General features: G+C 42.6%; 1 protein-coding gene across 1 annotated transcript in view; it reads right to left on the bottom strand.

The window, feature by feature from the left end:
* Nucleotides 1–22641, bottom strand: part of adgrv1 (adhesion G protein-coupled receptor V1) — a 130363-nt gene that overhangs the window by 78593 nt on the left and 29129 nt on the right. The window contains exons 15-33 of the mRNA XM_031585443.1: nt 22230–22393; nt 21963–22086; nt 20288–20548; nt 19682–19808; nt 19283–19500; nt 18443–19189; nt 17663–18036; nt 13661–13828; nt 11884–12064; nt 9559–9752; nt 8183–8312; nt 6415–6554; nt 5707–6316; nt 5412–5621; nt 3873–4088; nt 3467–3711; nt 3203–3384; nt 1596–2410; nt 1272–1481 (exon numbers count right to left, since the gene is read on the bottom strand). Of these exons, the coding sequence (XP_031441303.1) occupies nt 1272–1481; nt 1596–2410; nt 3203–3384; nt 3467–3711; nt 3873–4088; nt 5412–5621; nt 5707–6316; nt 6415–6554; nt 8183–8312; nt 9559–9752; nt 11884–12064; nt 13661–13828; nt 17663–18036; nt 18443–19189; nt 19283–19500; nt 19682–19808; nt 20288–20548; nt 21963–22086; nt 22230–22393 (5316 nt within the window). The remainder of the gene's footprint in view (nt 1–1271; nt 1482–1595; nt 2411–3202; nt 3385–3466; nt 3712–3872; nt 4089–5411; nt 5622–5706; nt 6317–6414; nt 6555–8182; nt 8313–9558; nt 9753–11883; nt 12065–13660; nt 13829–17662; nt 18037–18442; nt 19190–19282; nt 19501–19681; nt 19809–20287; nt 20549–21962; nt 22087–22229; nt 22394–22641) is intronic.

Genomic DNA, 22641 nt, shown 5'->3' on the forward strand with positions numbered 1-22641 from the left:
CACTGAACCCCTAATTGCTCCTGATGTGCAGTGTGCCATCAGTGTAAATGTAAAATGTGTATACATTGTAAGTCACACATATGTAAGTTGCTTTGGATAAAAGCGTCTACTAAATGTGCCTAGAGTTATGTACGTATTATGGGCCAGGCCTTCAGATTTGAGCTAAATGTGCCTAGAGTTATGTATTATGGGCCATGCCTTCAGATTTGAGCTAAATGTGCCTAGAGTTATGTACGTATTATGGGCCATGCCTTCAGATTTGAGCTAAATGTGCCTAGAGTTATGTACGTATTATGGGCCATGCCTTCAGATTTGATTGATGCGCACCTTTTAGTTTTCCCCCACTGCCCGTCAACATTAAATGGAGTCGAACTAAGCACCCTCTTCAGCATGGGTGACTGGAGAAGGAGCTGTCTACCTGCTAACTTGTTTTAGTTGTTAATATAGCTAAATGTGCCTAGAGTTATGTATTATGGGCCATGCCTTCAGATTTGATTGAGGAGTTGTCTACCTGCCAACTTGTGCAGGAAGTATATTATAGGGGGGGCAGAATTACATTACATTCAGTCCTGCCAACTTGTGTAGTATAGTATAGTATAGGGGGTGGCGGAATAGGGAACATTACATTCAGTCCTGCCAACTTGTGCAGGGAGTTTAGTATAGGGGTGGCGGAATAGGGAACATTACATTCAGGAGCTTTCAATAAATCAGATGAAAAACCGAGATATGTTCGAAAACGTTAATTTGCTTATTATAGCACCCCCTACAGGCACCGCTAGGTCCCCTAATAACACAAATGTCAGTAATGCTCCATCGTAAGACTCTGACCTGTTAATGATTCCTGCACTGCAGCTTGTGCTCATTCATACCGGGCAGGCACAACAGACTGATTTAAATGCACACACGTAAAGGCAAATTACAGTGGGGCTCAAGTAGTTTGACTTTAACTCTGTATTTTGTACGACCAAGCATTGTCGCATATTTGCGGCAATAAATACTCTAGCATTACATATTACTTTGGCATAGTCCAAATCTGCTGAGAGGTTGCCTTTTGTCTTGTTCCGCTAATCGACAAGTGATGTCATCATAAATGTATGTTAATATATATATACCCCACACTGATTTAAGTAGGAATCATCTGCTTGACACACACACTCACACACACACACACACACACACTCACACACACACACACACACACACACTCACACACACACACACAGTCACACGCACACATACACACAATATCGTAAATCTGCGACTGAATCTACCTCTATGTGTGACGACTGATCTGGAGGAGTTGCTGAAGCCCACAACTCCAGCGGCAAAATCATTGGCAAGAATAAGGATGGTGATTGAATCAGCGCCCGGCAGGATGCGGCTGCCTCCTTCCGTCCCGACCAGGCCAATTATCAGGGTTTCATTTCCCTCCGGCTCCTCGTCATCAGTGATGAAGAGTCTTATGGTCTTCTTCACATCACCTTTGTGAAACAGAGTGTGAACGGATCAGAATGAAACAGGTACTTGAAAGGGATTGCATCAGTATGCATGCAGTAAATCCCAAGTGTCACACGGCGGCTTTCTCAAGCCCCTACCATCTCCAAATGCGAGCGTTTCACCCGTTCCAATGAAATCCAGATCGGGCCTTGCACTACCTCCAACATATTTCCACTCCACGGTCACCTTCCCCAAACTCCCACCAGTCCTCTCGATGACAAGAAGGACAGATGTCTGCGGCTCCTCGCTGATCTCCAGGTACAGGCCATCCTCTGCGGCTTCAGGGTTAAGGATGTACAACATAAATACCCCAAATGCATCACCATTCATACTAATGGTCACCAGGGCTGAATCCGGTTGGCCCACAGTCGGCAGGTTCTCGTCTTCCACCCACACATTGACCAGGCTAACGTTGAGGATGTGCACATTAAAACTCTCATCCATCTCTGCCAACGAGTCAGTGAGGATTGTCACCGTAAGGTTGGCTTCTCCCGAGCCGTCTGCCATGATCGCTGTTTGGGCAGTCACGGGGGTGTAGTCAGCTCCAGTGAGGGCCTGGGAACTCAAGAGCGACATGACAGATGTTGTGTTTTTGATGTAGGTGATGGTTTGGCGGTCAGGATTGAGTTCCCCAGTGCTGTCATCCACCCAGACACACGAGAGGGGGCCAGTGGAGGTGTTGGTGAGAGAGAAGGCCACGCAAGCCCGTTCCAGGAGGCACACTTCAGCACAGGTGCTGAGAGGGTTCTGAGAGGAGGAGTTGACACTGACTGACCCGGGGGTGGCACTGAAGGAAACACCTCTAATAGTGTCGTAATAAATCAAAGCGTTCTGTCCCTCCATCCGTGCAATGCTCACCACATCGAGCTCCGATGTGCTGTAGAGGATCTCCAGGAGACCAAAATGACCACCTCTGGGAAACAAACAAACAAACAAACAAACACACAAACAAACAAATGAATGAATGAATAAATACAATGACTTACTAAATTGCTCAACCCCCCATGAAAGTCATCACCATTTTCTGGAATATACAAAATGTACTTACACATACTTTCCCAGTCAATATTTGTATTTTTAACATGTATGCTTTTGTATAGTTCCAAAGTCAAAATTAGGTTATGTGTCTGTGTCTAAAACATTAAAAGTAAATAACTGAAATATACTAGAAATCAACTCTGATTAATTAATACCTGATAGACTACCCTTTTGCTGCCGTAACTGGGCCCCTAGCCTATTTTCAGAACAATTTCACCAGATTTATTTCTTCACCGCTATCTTGGTCATTATAGGGTTGGAGTCCCAAAAAATCGTTTTCTCACGAAAGCGCCTGCTAAATATAATTTTCATCCTTCGTGTCTCAAGCATAGTTAGTATTAGTTAAAAAAAAATATACAAACATAAAATTCATTTATGAAGGCTTGGTGTATTCCTGTGGAGTGTGTTTAAACACAAACTATGAATGTAATGTGTTTATTCCGTAGATAGATGAAAATGACAGGAATAGTATTACAAGGAAACAGTGTGCCAGTTGAATAGAGTTGATATGTGAGCTGACTAACATTTCTGGAATGAACAACTTAGCAAATACTGTATACAGTATATTTGATTGTGAGCTGTATGTGCATTCAGGTCCAACACATTTTCATTGATGTATACATATGCAGAATTAAACTACGATCAGAAACTACTCTAGGGGTCTTACTTCCTTCGCACAGTGATGTTGGCAATGTAGACTCCTTGTAAGGGTTCCAGCACACGGTACACTGACTGATCAAAGTGGACTGTTCCATAGGGATTGTCATTAGCCGGAACAACAATGTTTGCAATGCTCCGTGCTCCGATGCTCCCTCCATTAGTGGCACCAATGAGTTTCAACTTGATTATCTGCAAAACAACGCTGAATGAGCATACTGAACATAATAGGGCTCAAAGTTGTTGTCGTACGCATGCACATGTGCACTCTCACCTCTGTGATTTCTGGAATATCATCTGGAAGCACTTCAACCTTTAAGGTTTTTATGGTTTCACCGGCTGCAAAGTGTAATTCTCCAGACGAAGGTAAGAGGTCGGACACAGCTTCCTGTTCACCGACCATAGCCTGCCACTGTACAGTCACTTGACCCATCGTCCCAGCCCTCCGCTCAACGGGGAACGAGATCTCCACTGGAGTCAATTCAGGCTCTTCAATGGTAATGGTATCTGTCTGAAACACTTATAAAGCATTTAGCGTATACAGAGATAGGTCAAATTAAAATATGAAAAAAATTACATAGCAGCTGCTATATATAGCAGTATGATATTACAGCTGAAAGTATATTTGAACTATCAGGTTTCATAATTCATAATAAACTGTGTGTCCGTTCAGGCCTTACCGAATGAGCCGAAGGGGTCATCAGATGGCAGAATTGTGATAATGGCTTGTGTCAGTTGGCCCAGTCGTGCGCCCCCTGTGGTCTGGTTGAGCAGCTCAATACGGAAGGTTTCCGCCAACTCAGGCACCACGTCATCGATGACCAGGATGGGCACCGCCTTACTCGTCTCCCCCTCCAGGAGAACCACGTCAGAGGAGGCGATGGTGAAGTCCTCACCTGAACACAACCACACACTGTTGAATGCTCCCAGATGAAACATGAATACAACCACACACTGTTCAATGCTCCCAGATGAAACATGAATACAACCACACACTGTTCAATGCTCCCAGATGAAACATGAATACAACCACAGACTGTTGAATGCTCACAGATGAAACATGAATACAACCACACACTGTTGAATGCTCACAGATGAAACATGAATACAACCACACACTGTTCAATGCTCCCAGATGAAACATGAATACAACCACACACTGCTCAATGCTCCCAGATGAAACATGAATACAACCACACACTGTTGGATGCTCACAGATGAAACATGAATACAACCACACACTGTTCAATGCTCCCAGATGAAACATGAATACAACCACACACTGCTCAATGCTCCCAGATGAAACATGAATACAACCACACACTGTTGGATGCTCACAGATGAAACATGAATACAACCACACACTGTTCAATGCTCACAGATGAAACATGAATACAACCACACACTGCTCAATGCTCCCAGATGAAACATGAATGTACACTTCTATGTTTTAGTAATAAATGTATTTACCTAAATAAAAAGATACCTAAATAACCCACTGCTCTCTACTGTAATCAGGGATATCACTTTCATTTGGCATGCAGGGCTACAAATTAGCGCCTGCCACCCACCGAATGCGGGTAATTGTCTGTGAGTGGGTAGATTAGCGCCTGCCACCCACCGAATGCGGGTAATTGTCTGTGAGTGGGTAGATTAGCGCCTGCCACCCACCGAATGCGGGTAATTGTCTGTGAGTGGGTAGATTTGCTTGACCTACTCGCCACTGTGGCTGGTGAGAACCACATCTACACCATGTCTACCTTACCCTGATTATTAATAGTGCATTAGAAACACTATCAAATGAGATTAATCAAATGTGAATTATGTTCACATAAACCTTTTGATAGAACTTCTGAAGTCAATATATATAATTTGTAACGTCCACAATTAACTTAAGATGTAAATAAATCTACTTGGTAAACACTAAATCATAAAAGTGGGTGGTAAAATTTCAACATTTTACCAGTGTATTTGCACCCCTGAAGGTTGCCAGAGGTGTTATTAAGTTAGTGCACTTAAAAATACATATTTCAATATTGTTAATGAGGACACATATATAGTTGCATATAACTGTCAAAAATCACTTGAGATATTTTTGGGGAAATGTTCCATTTTGCAATAAATCAAACACCGAAATTAGCTAAATAACTACTTGTACTAATTCTGTAACACCAACTGTACACAAAGATATTTAAAAAGAAAAAGATGTAATCATTTACCAAACGTGGCAGTCAATGGCACTGCTATGAACTTGACAGATACGTCAGCAAAGATTCCTCCAACACGAGTCACGTTGATAATGGGTCCAACGTAATATTCTGCCACTGTCACTGCCGAGGCAGACAGCTGCAGCATTCCAAATGCATCGTCACTGGGCTGTATTATCACCTGGGCAACAGTGGCAGCTCTCGATCCAAGACTAGGTGCAACTGAGAAGTGAGAGAAAGTAATACGAGTGTCACATACTGTAGACATTCACTGAGAACACAACTTACTGCTGGACAATCTCCTCACTTGGTCGATCTTGTCCTCCGTCTATGAGGGCGACACTGACCAGCTCCATGAAGATAGATTCTCCCCGTTCTGAGTCCTTATCATCAAGAACCTGCAAGGTCACATTGGCCTCACTCTGGTTAGCTGTAAATGTCACCGACGACCTCGTGGGAATGAAGTCTCTGCCTTCAGTGGCTCGACCGATTCCTGGTGTGTGAAATGGAGCGGCATCTGTCTCTTTCAGAGTCTGGTATGCTACCCTCACCCTCCCAATGAGGCCTTTTTGACGCTGTATGGTGAGGGTGACAGTAATGTTGGCCTCAGATATCCGTACCGAACGCTCGCTCTCCGGAAACACAAAGAGCCCGTAGGGATCGTCGCTTGCCAATATTGTCAGAGATGCGACCGAGCTCTCACCCAAGCGGCCATGGGACACATTAGACAGGATCACCCTGAAGGTCTTATCTAGTTCTGGGATTTCATCTTCGGAGACCTGTAAAACAATGTTGGACACAATCTGCCCAACACCGAAGGTCAAGTTCCCCATTGTGTGCAACAGCTCTTGCTTTGCAGCTGGCTCCACCTCCCAGAACAACGTCAAATTGGACAGCGCGCCAAAGGAGCGCATCACCTGTGGACCAGAAAGAAAGACAGATCATCTATCGGCAGAAACCAGGGGCCACTTTAAGACTGACACAAAGGGGGTATTAATGAAAGAAACCTTCTCACCTGAAGAATTACAGTGCTGTGGTTCTGTTCTGGCTCGGTTCCATTAAGTGACAGTGAATTGGCACTGAATTGGAATACTCCGTGGGCATCGTCTGAAGCAGCAATGGTCACCGTGACGATTGAGCCAACCCCAACACTAGCTAAGAGGGAAACAGTGAGATCTTAAGATTTTCCTTTGTATCCAAAGTTGAATATGCACACATCAAGTAAACGCATGATTTGAAGTTTATTTGATCTAAAACTGCTGATGTGACAGGTTCCATAATGTGTACAGACAGATGCACTTGCATAGTAACACAAGGTAGACAGATGTTTTTTTTTTTAAAGTGACCAATGAGAGCATGTTAAAGGAACTACAAGGAGTTTTAGCTAACCACCTAAAAGATATGCATAAGCATTTCAAACACTCAGATGAAAGGCTTCTGTAAACCTTTTAAAAGGTATACAAGTGTAGGTTTAAAGGTATACAAGTGTGCTAGCATACTTACTGGTGGCATTTGGCATTATAATTGAGTAAAAGCCTTTCGTACATTTCCCTAGTGTGTGCGGCCTGGGCGACTAGTGGTAATGATAGTGTTTCTTTACAATATTAATAATAATACAATTATTATTATTATTATTATTATTAAAATAATAAAAAATAATAATAATCATACTAATAATAATAATGTAGGGCCCTCGTAGTTTGGTGGTCATTGGCGGGCCTAACCACACAATGGGGTGACATCAATGGTTTCAGTGCAAAGTGTGGTGGGGCAATGGGGACACCAGGCCATGGTGGAGAAGGAACTGGTGCTCTAGTCTCACTTGATGTGAATATGTCCATCGTTTAAACATGCGCTTTGATGTAATCCAAATCGTACAAACATTCTTCTATTAGATCAAAGTGCAGTGCACCTTTTTCAATGCAATAACTACACTAACTTTCTTCCCCTCCCACTCTAAACATACTGCTGCAGTCTGACCCCCTGGTCCCCTGATCCCCTGTGCTAACTGTGCTGCAGTCTGACCCCCTGATCCCCTGTGCTAACTGTGCTGCAGTCTGACCACCTGATCCCCTGTGCTAACTGTGCTGCAGTCTGACCACCTGATCCCCTGTGCTAACTGTGCTGCAGTCTGACCCCCTGACCCCCTGTGCTAACTGTGCATTCCCCAAACTATCTCTCTGTGCTGGCAAACATTCTAGCTAGGTTGCAGTGAGTAAGTGATTCTAATCCAATTCACTTTTTGTCAAATTCAGGGCATTTCTCCTCATGACTGTGAGGCGTGTGGACGTCCCACTACAGTCCCAGGCAGGAATTGTCACAGACAGTGCTTACAAGGTCACAAGTCCTTGTTGCAGGCAGTTTCGCAGTATGAATTACCTGCAAGCAGTACTTTACTGTAGGCAACAGACATGGCTAATGTTAGTTATCCACCGAACTGAGTTGATAACTGCAAATGAGGTTGTAGTGGAGGGACCTATGTTTACATGGTATGATGAAACTCAAATATCAAGGATAGTATCTCAACCACTGGCCAAAGCATTTACATATACATTTAGTCATTTAGCAGACGCTTTTATCCAAAGCGACTTACAATGTACGACTTACAATGTATACACATTTTACATTTACACTGATGGCACACTGCACATCAGGAGCAATTAGGGGTTCAGTGCCTTGCTCAAGGACGCTTTGACAGGGAATCGAACTAGCAACCTTCTGATTACTAAACAACTTCTCTACCTCCTGTACCACTGTCGCGCCAAAGCACTTGACTCTCTTACCTCCTCCAGCTGGGTTGTAGAGCTCCACTCTGAAGACCTTCTCAAGTTCAGGCATTTCGTTGTCAATGATGGTGATGTTTATGCACTTATGTCTCTCTCCTTGTATGAAGTCTAGTGTTCCAATAACATCCTGTTCAGCAAATAAAGATGAAAAAAAGTCTGCAATTCACTCAATTATCGAATTCCCAAAGGTATTTTTCCAAGTTAAGAAGCATAGATTTAAGACAATTAACACAATTTATCAACGAACACAATTGACACACTGTTGATGCTTGAGGCTTCCTTGTGCAGTACAAAAGACGCAAGCATGACATTGTATTAAAGGCATTTACTTAAATACGTAACTCTTAAGACATAGCCTAATGTAAAAAAAAAAGAACTTACTCATGCCAAATCAGCTTATTATTCTTTGTTGACTGAAAACATAAAAACCACCCAAGGTTTCTCTTGAGCAAACCTTAATTCTGAAAGTTTTAATACTTGAATCTGATCATGGGTGAATTTCAATACTGGTTCTTCTAGACCTTAGCACTGCTTTTGAACCAAGATAATCATATTGTACTACAGAGACTTGAACACCATATTGTTATCAAAGCCCGTGTCTGTGTCTGTGTATGTCCACAATTAATTATCCAGTCATTGAAAAGTTATGTTATGTTATGGCATTCCCCCAGGCTCAGTGATTGGACCCCTGCTCTTCTCTTTGTACCCTTAGGTGCTGTAATGAGGAAGCATGGTATTAACTGCGTGTACCCTTAGGTGCTGTAATGAGGAAGCATGGTATTAACTGCGTGTACCCTTAGGTGCTGTAATGAGGAAGCATGGTATTAACTGCGTGTACCCTTAGGTGCTGTAATGAGGAAGCATGGTATTAACTGCGTGTACCCTTAGGTAATGTAATAATGTAATAAGGAAGCATGGTATTAACTGCGTGGATGAGGTCCTTAACACAGATACAACTGGGGCTATGATTGTAGACATTACATTATGGAACTAAAACAGAGACTAAGTTTGAAAAAAGAAAAAACATCAGCATAAAAAAAGGACATTGCCATTGAAACATCTGAAATCTTTTTCTGACTAACAAGATGAATTTGGACTACTAAAGTTAATAAAGATTTACTATTATTATTATTATAAATTACAAAATATTTGTAAATGTTGGTTAGTTCAAGATCTCACAGGAAAGGGCCAATTATCCTTGTATCCTTTAAACTACCATTAATGAATATATTACCACTGGAACACCTCACTTCTAGCTTAAAGAAGACAGATACTCAGGAGTATGGAACAATTGTAACCCATGTAACCTGCTCTTTTGTATGTTTGTTCTTGAAATTAGTCATAGGCAGAAATACAAAACTGAATAAAAAAACCTGGTAATCCTCTGGGCTGCTGGCAGTGAAAGGAATGGTGCGGTATCCAACCATAACTTCTCCTATTAAGCCTTGTGCTCGGGCCACCATTAAGCAGACCACCCCATCCTCTTCTGCCACAGTGATACGAGCATCCTGGAGAGCTGGTAGGATCATGCCAGTTGGCAATGAGTCCGTCTGGAACTGCATCAGTCCTGTCGGTCAGAAGGACAGATCAGACAGTAAGAGAACATTCTAGTATTGCGTTGTTATTATAACACCAAATACATGAAGGCTGTAAGATTGGTACAGTAATGTTACAGTACATTAAATGTCTTCATGAATGTGTTTCAACACAGTGGCTTTTATATTGATGCTACATAGGTCTGATCTCTTAGTTTCACCAATGTAGAGGGGTTTGCATTTTTTGTAAGTATAATTTAGGCCCTGGAATTTCAGTGTTAACACATTGACAAGTATGAATACATTTCTACAGGCCACATGCGATCACTGTTCCATGATTTCAATCAAGGATATACAATCTTCCAAATCCAAATCCCAGGTTGTATTTAAGAGAAACCTTAGCAATTTTGATGACCAGGATTTCCGCATGAGCTTTCTCATAGCAAACTGTTAGGTACACTCCTGATCCCAGATGTTGAGCAAGCCGTTAGTAATTTTACCAGGGTATTTAACCCTGATACAGGTAGTACAGTAAAACTAAAGATTAGTCCCTGGTTCACAAATAAACTTAATGCATACTTCTGTGCATGATCTCAAGGTGGAACATTTTATTTGTAATTTGCAGATTGGTGATGATACCATGAGTAACTAGCATTGATGCAGTTAGGATCAACAGTCTGTGCATCAGTCATTGTGGTCAGGACTTGTGGTCATTCTCACACATGTACTGTTAACTGTGTAGGCCTGCCACGACTGAACTGTCCATGGAGCTCTCATGCTGATTGGATGGGAGGGGATCACCCGGGTGAGCTCAAGGTACATTAAACAGTAGGCCTGCAGAGGCCCTTTTGCAGAAATGTCAGGTTTTCCCCATGTAATCTGCATAACTGACCGATCAGACTGTACTATTAGTAGGGGGAATTAACCTCAAAAAGGGGCAACTCGTTATGCGGCAGATAAAAGCTCCAAAGTTGGCACAGATGCTCTTTAGGATGTGTCTCATGTGACTTCAGAAGAGGTGCCCACACTTTTTGACCAATTAACTGCAAAATATGGGGTGTCGTATTTAATTGTCTGGAAATACATATTTGCCATTGTTTTGGATGGATGTTTGAAGAAATGATATGGTCAGTCTCATATGCATGTTGTCATATTATCATGAGTATTTGTTAAACCCTTATCTCCTTTAATCTACCTAAATTCATCTCTTCATCTGTTTATCAAATCTCATAACGTGGCCTTTGCCCGCAAATGCAGATGGCTGATCTTAACTACGAAAAACACAGATATGTAGAAATATTCACTTCAAATGAACATGAGTTCATATTACACCTTGCTGGTGAGGGTCAGGAGCTCCTTCACTGTCGGGCCGGGGCTGATGCATTATACATTTAGTCATTTAGCAGACGCTTTTGTCCAAAGCGACGTACAAGGGAGAGAACAGTCAAGCTAAGAGCAATAAAAAGCATGGTGTAACAATAAATACTACTTTACATGAGAATTAGAAAAACAACGACCTAGAAAAAAGGAAAAAGAAGTGCAGGAATGTAACTGCTGAAGTGCAAGTTAAGCGCTAGTCAGGTGCCAGTTAGGAGGGGAGGTGCTCTCTGAAGAGTTGGGTCTTCAAAAGCTTCTTGAAGGTAGAGAGGGACGCCCCTGCTCTGGTAGTGTGTGTGTGTGTGTGTGTGTGTGTGTGTGTGTGTGTGTGTGTGTGTGTGTGCCCCTGCTCTGGTAGTACTAGGCATCTATTTCTGTGCCTCATGAGCTACCAGGTGGAATAAAATGCATCACCATGTATAGATTGCACCTGAGAATCAACCGCAGGGCTGCAGAAATTTGTATAAACCATGGTTAATAGTCAGGAAATACAGCTAAAGGGGGCTGGCCTGAGTTTTCAGACAGAAGGGAGCAATACTGGAAGTTGTTCGTATATAAAGGAACCGGTGCTCTCTTCAACTGTGGAATTGCAATTCATGCAGGCAGCAATGTCAATGGGGGCATGGGGAGTTAGGACATTAGGATATTTCAATAATATTTATATAATGTAGTATTTTTACTATATACCTTTATATATATAAAGGTTCACAGATAGGTTCACAGATAGGTTCACAGAAGGTTCACAGATAATATTGATAAAATTAGGCAGCTGGATTCCAGTCATACCATAGGGATGATCGCTAGCCTTGATTGTAACCAAGGCGACAGCACTTTCAGGGTCAATGCTTGCTCCACTTGTAGGGGTTGTGCCAGGCTTTCCATCCCCAGACACGGCAGAAACCATGACAACCTGGAAATGCTCATCAAACTCTGGAATGTCATCATCCAACACCGACAAGTTCAAAACCTTAAGGAAGGAAATACAATGTTTGCATTACATAACCATTTAATTTTCATTACTGTTACATTGCAAACTGTTGCTATAAACCAGTGTAGGTATATTTACAGCTGGGAAACATAACAATTATTAAAATTCCCAAATGACCCGGTGGTGATCTGGTTGTTGTTTTTGTATGACTAAATGTTGTGCTCAAAAACATCCTACACCATACCAACCATCTTTCACGCTCATTAAAGCATGCGTAAAAGGAAGCAATACATAAACTAATCACAACTTGAGTACTACTAGAGGACATTGCCAATAGCAGATTAAATAACTAAAATAGTGGCCAAATGGGGGAAGCACCCCAGGTGGCAAGGTTGAATCATTTGACAGCGTCAACGGGTGAACATTTTGAGCTTTGGGAATGTTAAAGGATTGAAAGACCAAACATGAGAGCAAATTTGGCCAGGTATAAAACCTGGTTAACCCTTACATAACTTCCATTCTATTTTTGTTATCATGTTAATCTCAGCTGTCCAATGACAGATTTCATATCTGAAAACTTCCTCATAGTGCTGACTATATAATATACAATTTGAAAGGATTAGTGAAGTGGTTTATGGCATGAATTGTTTTGGACACTTGAAGATGAGTCATGAAAAAAGTATGTAATTCGAGTGATTGTACTTGACATGGTCGGTCGGGAGCAATCTGCACATCTACAGGAAATCACACTGCTGAAAACTAAGGTAAAAAGGCTTTTAAATCAGTTCCAGTCATGATATATCTTAAAGTGGCATTATGCAGTAATTGTACTTCAGGGTTAGGGTAAGGATAAGCAGTTTTACTTTAAAATAACAGCTTAAAAAAATTGGGGCGCTACAATGACTTTTACTATGGAGAATCGCTTCCGTGCCATTGCCATACCAGGGTCCATAGGCATATTACTGGGTTATGTAGGTTTGGCTGAAGCCGCCCGGTTTCTACTGTCTGCCGAACTAGTAAGTAGCTTCTTTGCCGTCTTGCTTTGTCTTGTGTTGCACTTGCTTGATGTTTGACTGTGTTAGGACAGTTGTTGACTAACTAGTTTGTCATAGTGTCAAGGTAAGCACATTTCAAGAGGTTTCGCTAGTTTTAGCCGCTAGCATCTCGTTAGCGATTAGCAATTGTTCCCTTATGCTGCTTTAATGTTTAGTCATTAAATCAGGTTATCTGACAGCAACTTCCTTTCTCATCAGCACCAACATTATGGCATAGCTGAGGCTAGAATTTAACATAAAGATTCCGTTAGATGCATTAGTCTGCACTGTCATTTTCTCATGAAATATTTTGTAATTTTTGTAATTATTTTTAAATAATTTAATTTGCACAAATACCCCCAAAACCCACTCCACTTAAAAAAAAAGAAAAGAAAAGACAGGCCATCTCAGGTCATTTCCATTTCAAAACTGATTTTACAAACTGATAAGAGACATGAGAGCATGTGAACCACCTAGAGATGTCTGAAGATGTCATGCAGGAGGCCTGGACATGGTACGTAATCAAGGGCAAAGGCATTATCAAACATTAAAATCACACACGTATTTAGAGTGAAATTTCAGATAGATTTCAAGCAGTTACCTCAGAACGCTGTCCAGGCAGAAACATAACTACACCAGTTGTGTTGTCAAAATCTGAGGCAACATCGGTTGAATCAATCTGAACGACAGTGTAGTTTATATACACATAATCCAGGGTCCCCAAAAAGCGTTCGATGACACAGGATACGACAGACCCCTCTTCAGATATCTGATGCAAGTCAGAGAAGTGGGAGAAACATACGTATGGATATGCAGTATTGTATGAGCATTGTTTTAATAAAAAAAGAAAAGAAAAGATGACCACACAGCTAATTGTACAAGATCTATGCTATGTGATGTGATGTGTTTCAATAAACAAATGTATAAAAAAAAAGGAAGACTATTTTTCATATCATGAAAAAAACTATCATGGTCTGTTCTGGAATCAGTATGGTCAATGTTACCCGCCAGGTCTTTTCTGTCAACTATGGATGAGCATCATCACTGAGGCCGATGCAATACACATCTCGAAGCAGCCAACGATCCAATTACATTAAACATACATATGAGGCAACTACTAATGCAATATAACATGAGTCGCCCCTATTTGAATCATTTTTTTAAGGCGAAATATTTTTCCACTAATATTGCTTTACATGTAGAAAAGTGCTCATCATGATTGTACTGCCCACACACCTTTGATACGGTACATTGTGTTGTATTCTGAATCGTTTACTTTATTGAGTGAACGATTTCCATTGAAGATTGTGATTGAGGAAGTAGACTGTGCAGTGGGAATAACGTTGGCAAGCACATACAAGACCAGTGGAGATAGATGCTAGAGGCGTTACAAGACCAGTGGAGATAGATGCTAGAGGCGTTACAAGACCAGTGGAGATAGATGCTAGAGGCGTTACAAGACCAGTGGGGATAGATGCTAGAGGTGTTACAAGACCAGTGGAGATAGATGCTAGAGGCGTTACAAGACCAGTGGAGATAGATGCTAGAGGCGTTACAAGACCAGTGGGGATAGATGCTAGAGGCGTTACAAGACCAGTGGAGATAGATGCTAGAGGCGTTACAAGACCAGTGGAGATAGATGCTAGAGGCGTTACAAGACCAGTGGAGATAGATCTAACCCTAACCCTAGATAGATGCTAGAGGCGTTACAAGACCAGTGGGGATAGATCTAACCCTAACCCTAGATAGATGCTAGAGGCGCTGAGAGCTATTCAACCACATTCCTTCTGTTGGATTTGATTTGGTTCTCGAGAAAAGAGCTATAAAGTAGCTGGCCGAGGCTGCTGAAAGAGCAAGCCAGTGGTCATGTGTGAGGGGCTCAGAGAGAGCAAGCCAGTGGTTATATGTCTTGAGGGGCTCAGAGAGCAAGCCAGTGGTTATAACTTTATAACCTCTACTGCCACCTTCACCTGTACTTCACCTGCACTTTACATATATCTATATCACATCTGCACTAATCACCTTTATTGCTGCTCATGTTCTTACTGCTCATACCACTTATATCTTATGTCATACTGTATATACCATATTTATCTATATTTATATTACCATTTGCACATACTCTGCACTCTTCTACTTTGCACTTCTGGTTAGATGCTAACTGCATTCCGTTGCCTCAGTACCTGTACTCTGTGCAATGACAATAAAGTTGAATCTAATCTAACGTCTGAGGTGCTGAAAGAGCAAGTGCTCAGAGAGCAAGCCAGTGGTTATATGTCTTGAGGGGCTCAGAGAGCAAGCCAGTGGTTATGTCCGAGGTGCTGAAAGAGCAAGCCAGTGGTTCTGTCTTGAGGGGCTCAGAGAGCAAGCCAGTGGTTCTGTCTTGAGGTGCTGAAAGAGAGCAAGCCAGTGGTTCTGTCTTGAGGGGCTCAGAGAGCAAGCCAGTGGTTCTGTCTTGAGGGGCTCAGAGAGAGCAAGCCAGTGGTTATATGTCTTGAGGTGCTGAAAGAGAGCAAGCCAGTGGTTCTGTCTGATGTCTGAGGTGCTCAGAGAGCAAGCCAGTGGTTATAACTTTATAACCTCTACTGCCACCTTCACCTGTACTTCACCTGCACTTTACATATATCTATATCACATCTGCACTAATCACCTTTATTGCTGCTCATGTTCTTACTGCTCATACCACTTATATCTTATGTCATACTGTATATACCATATTTATCTATATTTATATTACCATTTGCACATACTCTGCACTCTTCTACTTTGCACTTCTGGTTAGATGCTAACTGCATTCCGTTGCCTCAGTACCTGTACTCTGTGCAATGACAATAAAGTTGAATCTAATCTAACGTCTGAGGTGCTGAAAGAGCAAGTGCTCAGAGAGCAAGCCAGTGGTTATATGTCTTGAGGGGCTCAGAGAGCAAGCCAGTGGTTATGTCCGAGGTGCTGAAAGAGCAAGCCAGTGGTTCTGTCTTGAGGGGCTCAGAGAACAAGCCAGTGGTTCTGTCTTGAGGTGCTGAAAGAGAGCAAGCCAGTGGTTCTGTCTTGAGGGGCTCAGAGAGCAAGCCAGTGGTTCTGTCTTGAGGGGCTCAGAGAGAGCAAGCCAGTGGTTATATGTCTTGAGGTGCTGAAAGAGAGCAAGCCAGTGGTTCTGTCTGATGTCTGAGGTGCTCAGAGAGCAAGCCAGTGGTTATGTCTGATGTCTGAGGTGCTGAAAGAGAGCAAGCCAGTGGTTATATGTCTTGAGGGGCTCAGAGAGCAAGCCAGTGGTTCTGTCTGAGGGGCTCAGAGAGCAAGCCAGTGGTTATGTCTTGAGGTGCTGAAAGAGAGCAAGCCAGTGGTTATGTCTTGAGAGCAAGCCAGTGATTATGTCTTGAGGTGCTCAGAGAGCAAGCCAGTGGTTATATGTCTTGAGGGGCTCAGAGAGCAAGCCAGTGGTTATATGTCTTGAGGGGCTCAGAGAGCAAGCCAGTGGTTATGTCTTGAGGGGCTCAGAGAGCAAGCCAGTGGTTATATGTCTTGAGGGGCTCAGAGAGCAAGCCAGTGGTCATGTCTTGAGGGGCTCAGAGAGCAAGCCAGTGGTTATATGTCTTGAGGGGCTCAGAGAGCAAGCCAGTGGTCATGTCTGTCATGTCCGAGGGGCTCAGAGAGCAAGCCAGTGGCTGGCCGAGGCTGCTGAAAGAGCAAGCCAGTGGTTATGTCTTGAGGGGCTGAAAGAGCACCTGGGGGCGTGTGAATACACCTGTAGTACCTGAAGAAGCCTGTTGTTGCACAGTGGCATGGAAGATGGCATCATGGAATACTTTGATATACCCTGAAATATTTTCTGGGGCATTAGTATGACTGAAGATTGCATATTTAGAGCAACCAGTAAATAGGCCTAAGTATGGTTAAGTATCATGAGTACGGAGGGGGTGGGGGAGGGGCGTCAGACCTCACTGTTCAGTCCACTTGATAAGCCCAAGTATTGTGACCTATCAGAATGATGGTTGAGGCGGAGCCCAAGCATTGTGACCTATCAGAATGATGGTTGAGGCGGAGCCCAAGTATTGTGACCTATCAGAATGATGGTTGAGGCGGAGCCCAAGTATTGTGACCTATCAGAATGATGGTTGAGGCGGACCCTGAGGAGTTATAACACAAAGGCTCGGCACGGATTTTGTATTTCTGAGACTGTGACAACATCTCTCAACCAATCTTTGGCCAATTTCTTTGAAACATGCTTTGACTGCTTACAGTTTAGGGCTTGACATGTTGACATCAAGTTTCCATGGCAACAATGCACTGCTGCACTGATTGCCACCCTCAACGCTGCTTGCTTTTGTTATGATAATGTTATGTTGTTTTTATTCTTGTTAAATGCTGTTCTTTTTATTCTTGTTAAATGCTGTTCTTTTTTGTGTTTTCACCTCCCATTCCTGTATTTCACGTCAACGTAAGTCATTTTTTGTGCTACATAAATAAAAGACACTTGACTTTCCAAGAAGCAGGTCAAACTCCTGATTACTGTTACTGTTGCCATCTATAACATACAGATGTATGTAAGATTACTAATAGATGCCTCATTTTAGAGGAATTCTGTGATGTAAGCTTTGCTTACTTCTGGCATGCAGTTCCCAGAGAACCCAAATCGCCCGTTGGCATTGTCACTTTTCTGCACACGAAGGATGGCCGTTGGGTACGGCACAGGAAGCCGAGCACCTCCAGAGACGGCAGCCAGCTGCAGGTAGAACAACTCTTCCCCCTCCACCTCCTGGTCGTCACGCACCTCCACCACAATTGTTTTCTCGCTCTCGTCCTGTTGGTACTCGAGGTAGCCAGAAACTATGTCCAGGTCATGCCTGGCTGGCTGGTCATAGAGCTCTCTGATCATAGTATAATTCAACGGGGAAGAATATAGACGTAGGTCCTGCATCAGCCCCCGGTACCGCTCCTCTCCAACTGGGTCGGATCCAATATGAACTGGTGCAGTCACTGAAATGTCACATATTGAATTTTCACATATGCATGAACATTATTTTACATTAGTCTAGTGTCGTACCAACAATAAGAGGCATAGCCTGTCTGGCTTACTGCTTTCTACTTTGCACCAAGAAAAGCTGTGCTGTTGGGGCTGCTAATGGTTTCAGACAACTTGTTGTGTTGTGTACAGCTATGACTTGATAAAAGCTAAAAGATGTCAAGCATAATAGTAAAGCACACATAGGCAGTTAGTAAGCAGCAGGTCAAACACGAGGATGACTCATCATGACCCAAATAATGGTTTTAGTTGTTGAGGTTTAGAGCCAAATGCTATATGTCAGTGTCACTGTCAATGAGAGACTACTGTGAGGTTGATTGATATAAAAGGGTATATAAATCATAATATGTTTCAGCATACCGTCAATTATTGCGTCCCCCTTAAGGCTTTTCACTCCATCAGGCATGGGGTTTCCGTCCAAAAAGAACTGAATGATCCCATCATCCACTGTGATGACAAGTTGGATCCATGTGTCGTCCCCCGCAGATCTGTTTGCGGTGGCCCCCTCTACTTGAGTTCTGTTGGACCCGACAGTCATGAAGAAGAGCGTCACATTCACAAGCGACTCATTGATGTGGATTTTAACTCCATAATAAAGGGTTCCGTTGTCGTTGCCCTTGGAAACGATAAATCCATTGGTATTGGGCTGAGGCATTAGCCAGGCAGATATGGTGAAATTGACAAGGCCGTGGAGCCCTTCTACTAACTGGACTTTTGCATCGATGGTACCGAAGGCTCCTTGGAGACCAGGAAAGAAAAAGGCATCAGTGCCAGCATGAGGACCTCTGCCATGAGGTTGAACCTCCACTGACTGTGGAAAAGAGGCCAATAGCAGAAGGTCCTTCATAGGTGGCAGGCCATTAGGGAAACCTCCTGACAAGATTTCCCACACGACACGCAACTTTCCAAACGTGCCCTGCAGTCTGAGAATGGTCAAGGAGATAATGTTTGACATGTCATCGTCAGACACGGTGTCCTCTGCCACCACTTGATCCATGTTCTCCTCAGCCACGTGTAACACCCCAAAAGGGTCATCATTATAGGGTATGATGACTGAGGAACTGAGGTTTGCCGCAGCCAACTGACCACCCTCGCCAGGAGATCCACCTATATTGTAGTATGAGAAAAACAGAGATGTAAGTTTGGAGGAAAATGGATAGAAGAAAATGGATGAAAGAAAGGCTTAGCAAGTGACTTTACCTGAAATGTTTACAAGCACCAGAACATAAAACTCATTGAACTCTGGGAGCTTATCCGATATGGCCTCCAAGATGATGGGCTTGATGATGTCGCCGGTGGTGAATACTACAGAGCCTGAAGTGTGGAGGAACTCCGTCCCAGGGTCGAGAGTGGTACTATTTGCAAAAAGCTGCCAGAATACGGTAACATTGCCAAAGTATCCCCTGTCTCTTAGAACACTTGAAAGAGAAGTAAAATGATCAAATTGTAACTTGATAAACTTACAACTTGATAAAATTATATTGATATGATGCTGTCAAATGTGTCCATTGGTCATTTTAGTTGATATGTTCATATACTTAACAGAAATGGTCTAACATGTAAATACAAATTGATGAGGGAAATGTTGGAGCTCCTCACTAGATGTTGTTGGTTTTGCCCTCCTCCACAGTCTTCTCAGTGGAATCAAGGAAGAAGATCCCATTGGCATCGTCATTGGCCTCAATTACAACGGTTCCAGTATCCTCACCATAGACCACTGCATCCCCTGTCCATAGAAACAACAACGGTTCATTTATACTTCTACGTTTTGAAAAAGTTCAACTGCAAACTAGTTACCTGAGCCAACACCCTGTTGATGACGTTTAATTCAAATGTATTATCATTCACCTCGGGATTTAAATGCCTAAAACTTACAGTAAGTACTAGTAGCCATTTGAGTGCCGTTTTGAATCTTTGGTCAAAACGTGGTGCCTGTGTGACATATTCTTTTTGCTCCTCACATACTTGCACCAGGAAAAAGGAGAATCATCAACAGCTTTCACACAAATGCAGAAGCTCCTATAGTTTTCTAAAAAAAATGAGCGAGTTAATAATATGTATCTAAGTTAGATGAGTTAATTAGTAAAAAAAATGTATCTAAGTTATTTTTCTATCCTGAATAATAAACAGGAGAATATTCAGAGACCAAGGAAGTTTTGAAGGCTATTTCCAAAAGAAATTCATACAGACGACTTAGTGACATACCGGTTGCATTAAACAAAATGATGTAAAAAAGTTCATCAGTTTCAGGAATATCGTCATCCTCCACCATGAATGAGATGTTTTTCATCCGTTCCTCAGCATTAAATATAAGAATTGAGTCGTTGCTTAAAGGAATCAAATCACCAGGTGAGGCGCCACCGTAGGCAAATCGATACATTACAGTTGCAGTACTATCAGCTGGTCCCGTCCTCAGAAGGGAGAAATGAGCCATTCCTCCTTCAGGGACTATGACAACCACTGGTTCTGTTCAGGGAAAGACAAGGAGAGGTCAGAGGTCAGAGGTCAGAGGTCAGGGGTCACACCTCATAATGATGGGATAAATGGACAGAATCACAGAAACTAGGAGTCAGAAGACATAATTTGTGCTGGGTTCCACCAACAGAACAGAAATGTACCTTAAAAGGAAAAAATAGCAAGATATCTGTTTATTTTCATGACATTGTATATAAATCAGGAATGCACACTGTAAAGTAATTATTTGATCAATACTAGTTTTTGTTAACCAATGAATGATCATTAGTCAATAATACATGATTCAAAACAGTGAGAAAAACTGAGGTCATGTGAGGACCTCTACTAAGTGATTTGGCATAGAATGAGCCCTGTATGATGCATAGAATGAGCCCTGTATGACCCCTGTATGAGAGCAGAATGACCCCTGTATGACCCCTGTATGATGCATAGAATGAGCCCTGTATGATGCATAGAATGAGCCCTGTATGACCCCTGTATGAGAGCAGTATGACCCCTGTATGACCCCTGTATGAGCCCTGTATGAGCCCTGTATGACCCCTGTATGACCCCTGTATGATGCATAGAATGACCCCTGAATGAGCCCTGTATTAGAGCAGTATGATGCATGGAATGACCCCTGTATGGCCCCTGTATGAGAGCAGTATGATCGATGGAATGACCCCTGTATGACCCCTGTATGAGCCCTATATGATGCATGGAATGACCCCTGTATGATGCATAGAATGAGCCCTGAATGACTCCTGTATGACCCCTGTATGAGAGCAGTATGACCCCTGTATGATGCATAGAATGAGCCCTGTATGATGCATGGAATGACCCCTGTATGACCCCTGAATGACCCATGTATGACCCCTGTATGACCCCTGTATGATGCATAGAATGACCCCTGTATGAGAGCAGTATGACCCCTGTATGACCCCTGTATGATGTATGGAATGACCCCTGTATGAGAGCAGTATGACCCCTGTATGACCCCTGTATGAGAGCAGTATGACCCCTGTATGATGCATAGAATGAGCCCTGTATGATGCATGGAATGACCCCTGTATGACCCCTGAATGACCCATGTATGACCCCTGTATGACCCCTGTATGATGCATAGAATGACCCCTGTATGAGAGCAGTATGACCCCTGTATGACCCCTGTATGATGTATGGAATGACCCCTGTATGAGAGCAGTATGACCCCTGTATGACCCCTGTATGATGCATGGAATGACCCCTGTATGACCCCTGTATGATGCATGTCACGAATGGCATTGTTGGTGAAACCCATTTGTCTCCTTAATTGGAGCACAACGTTATTGAATGTTATTTTGCAAACTGACTTGAACAGAAACACTTTCCAGGAAGTGATGGCTGTACAGGAAGAAACACGAAGGAGACAATAATATAAAAGTACCAGCAAAGTGAATTGGGTAATCATTTTCAGAGATCTGTAAGGTTGCATTCCGATTGCTTCCAACTCGAGCACCACCAGATGCATACAGCAGAGTAACAGTAAAGTGTTCCATGTCCTCTGGAACCTTGGGAGAGCAGTAAAGTCCGTTTAGAATTTATTTTAAAACAACAAAACCAAAATCTATCCCACATGCTTATATCCCATATGCTATATTTATGTTATGTGTATGTGTGTATGTGTGGGGGTGGGAGAGAGAGAGAGAATTACCTCATCAGGTTCAGAAAAGAGAGTGAGGTTCTTCAGGTACTCCCCCTCGGAAAATTCAATATATCCTTCCACTGGTCTGACATCTCCTGATGTGCCTGGTTCAAGGACCCACGCAACAGATACATTTCCAAACCGGCCCCTGTTTCTCACGATAGGGTAAGACGCTGCGAAAGTAAAAGTACAATTGAAGCCTAAAACAAATGTCAATTTCAAACAAGCGAATTGTAAAAAAAACTGTCTGTTCATCCAAGGAAAAATTGAGCTGTCTAGCAAACAAAAGAATAATTTGCATGTTGTTTTATGAAGCATTACATTTACATTTACATGTAGTAGACGCTTTTATCCAAAGCGACTTACAAGGATGTATACACATTTTACATTTACACTGATGGCACACTGCACATCAGGAGCA

The sequence above is a fragment of the Clupea harengus genome, chromosome 18, assembly GCF_900700415.2.
Source record: "Clupea harengus chromosome 18, Ch_v2.0.2, whole genome shotgun sequence".
Classification (NCBI taxonomy): Eukaryota; Metazoa; Chordata; class Actinopteri; order Clupeiformes; family Clupeidae; genus Clupea; species Clupea harengus.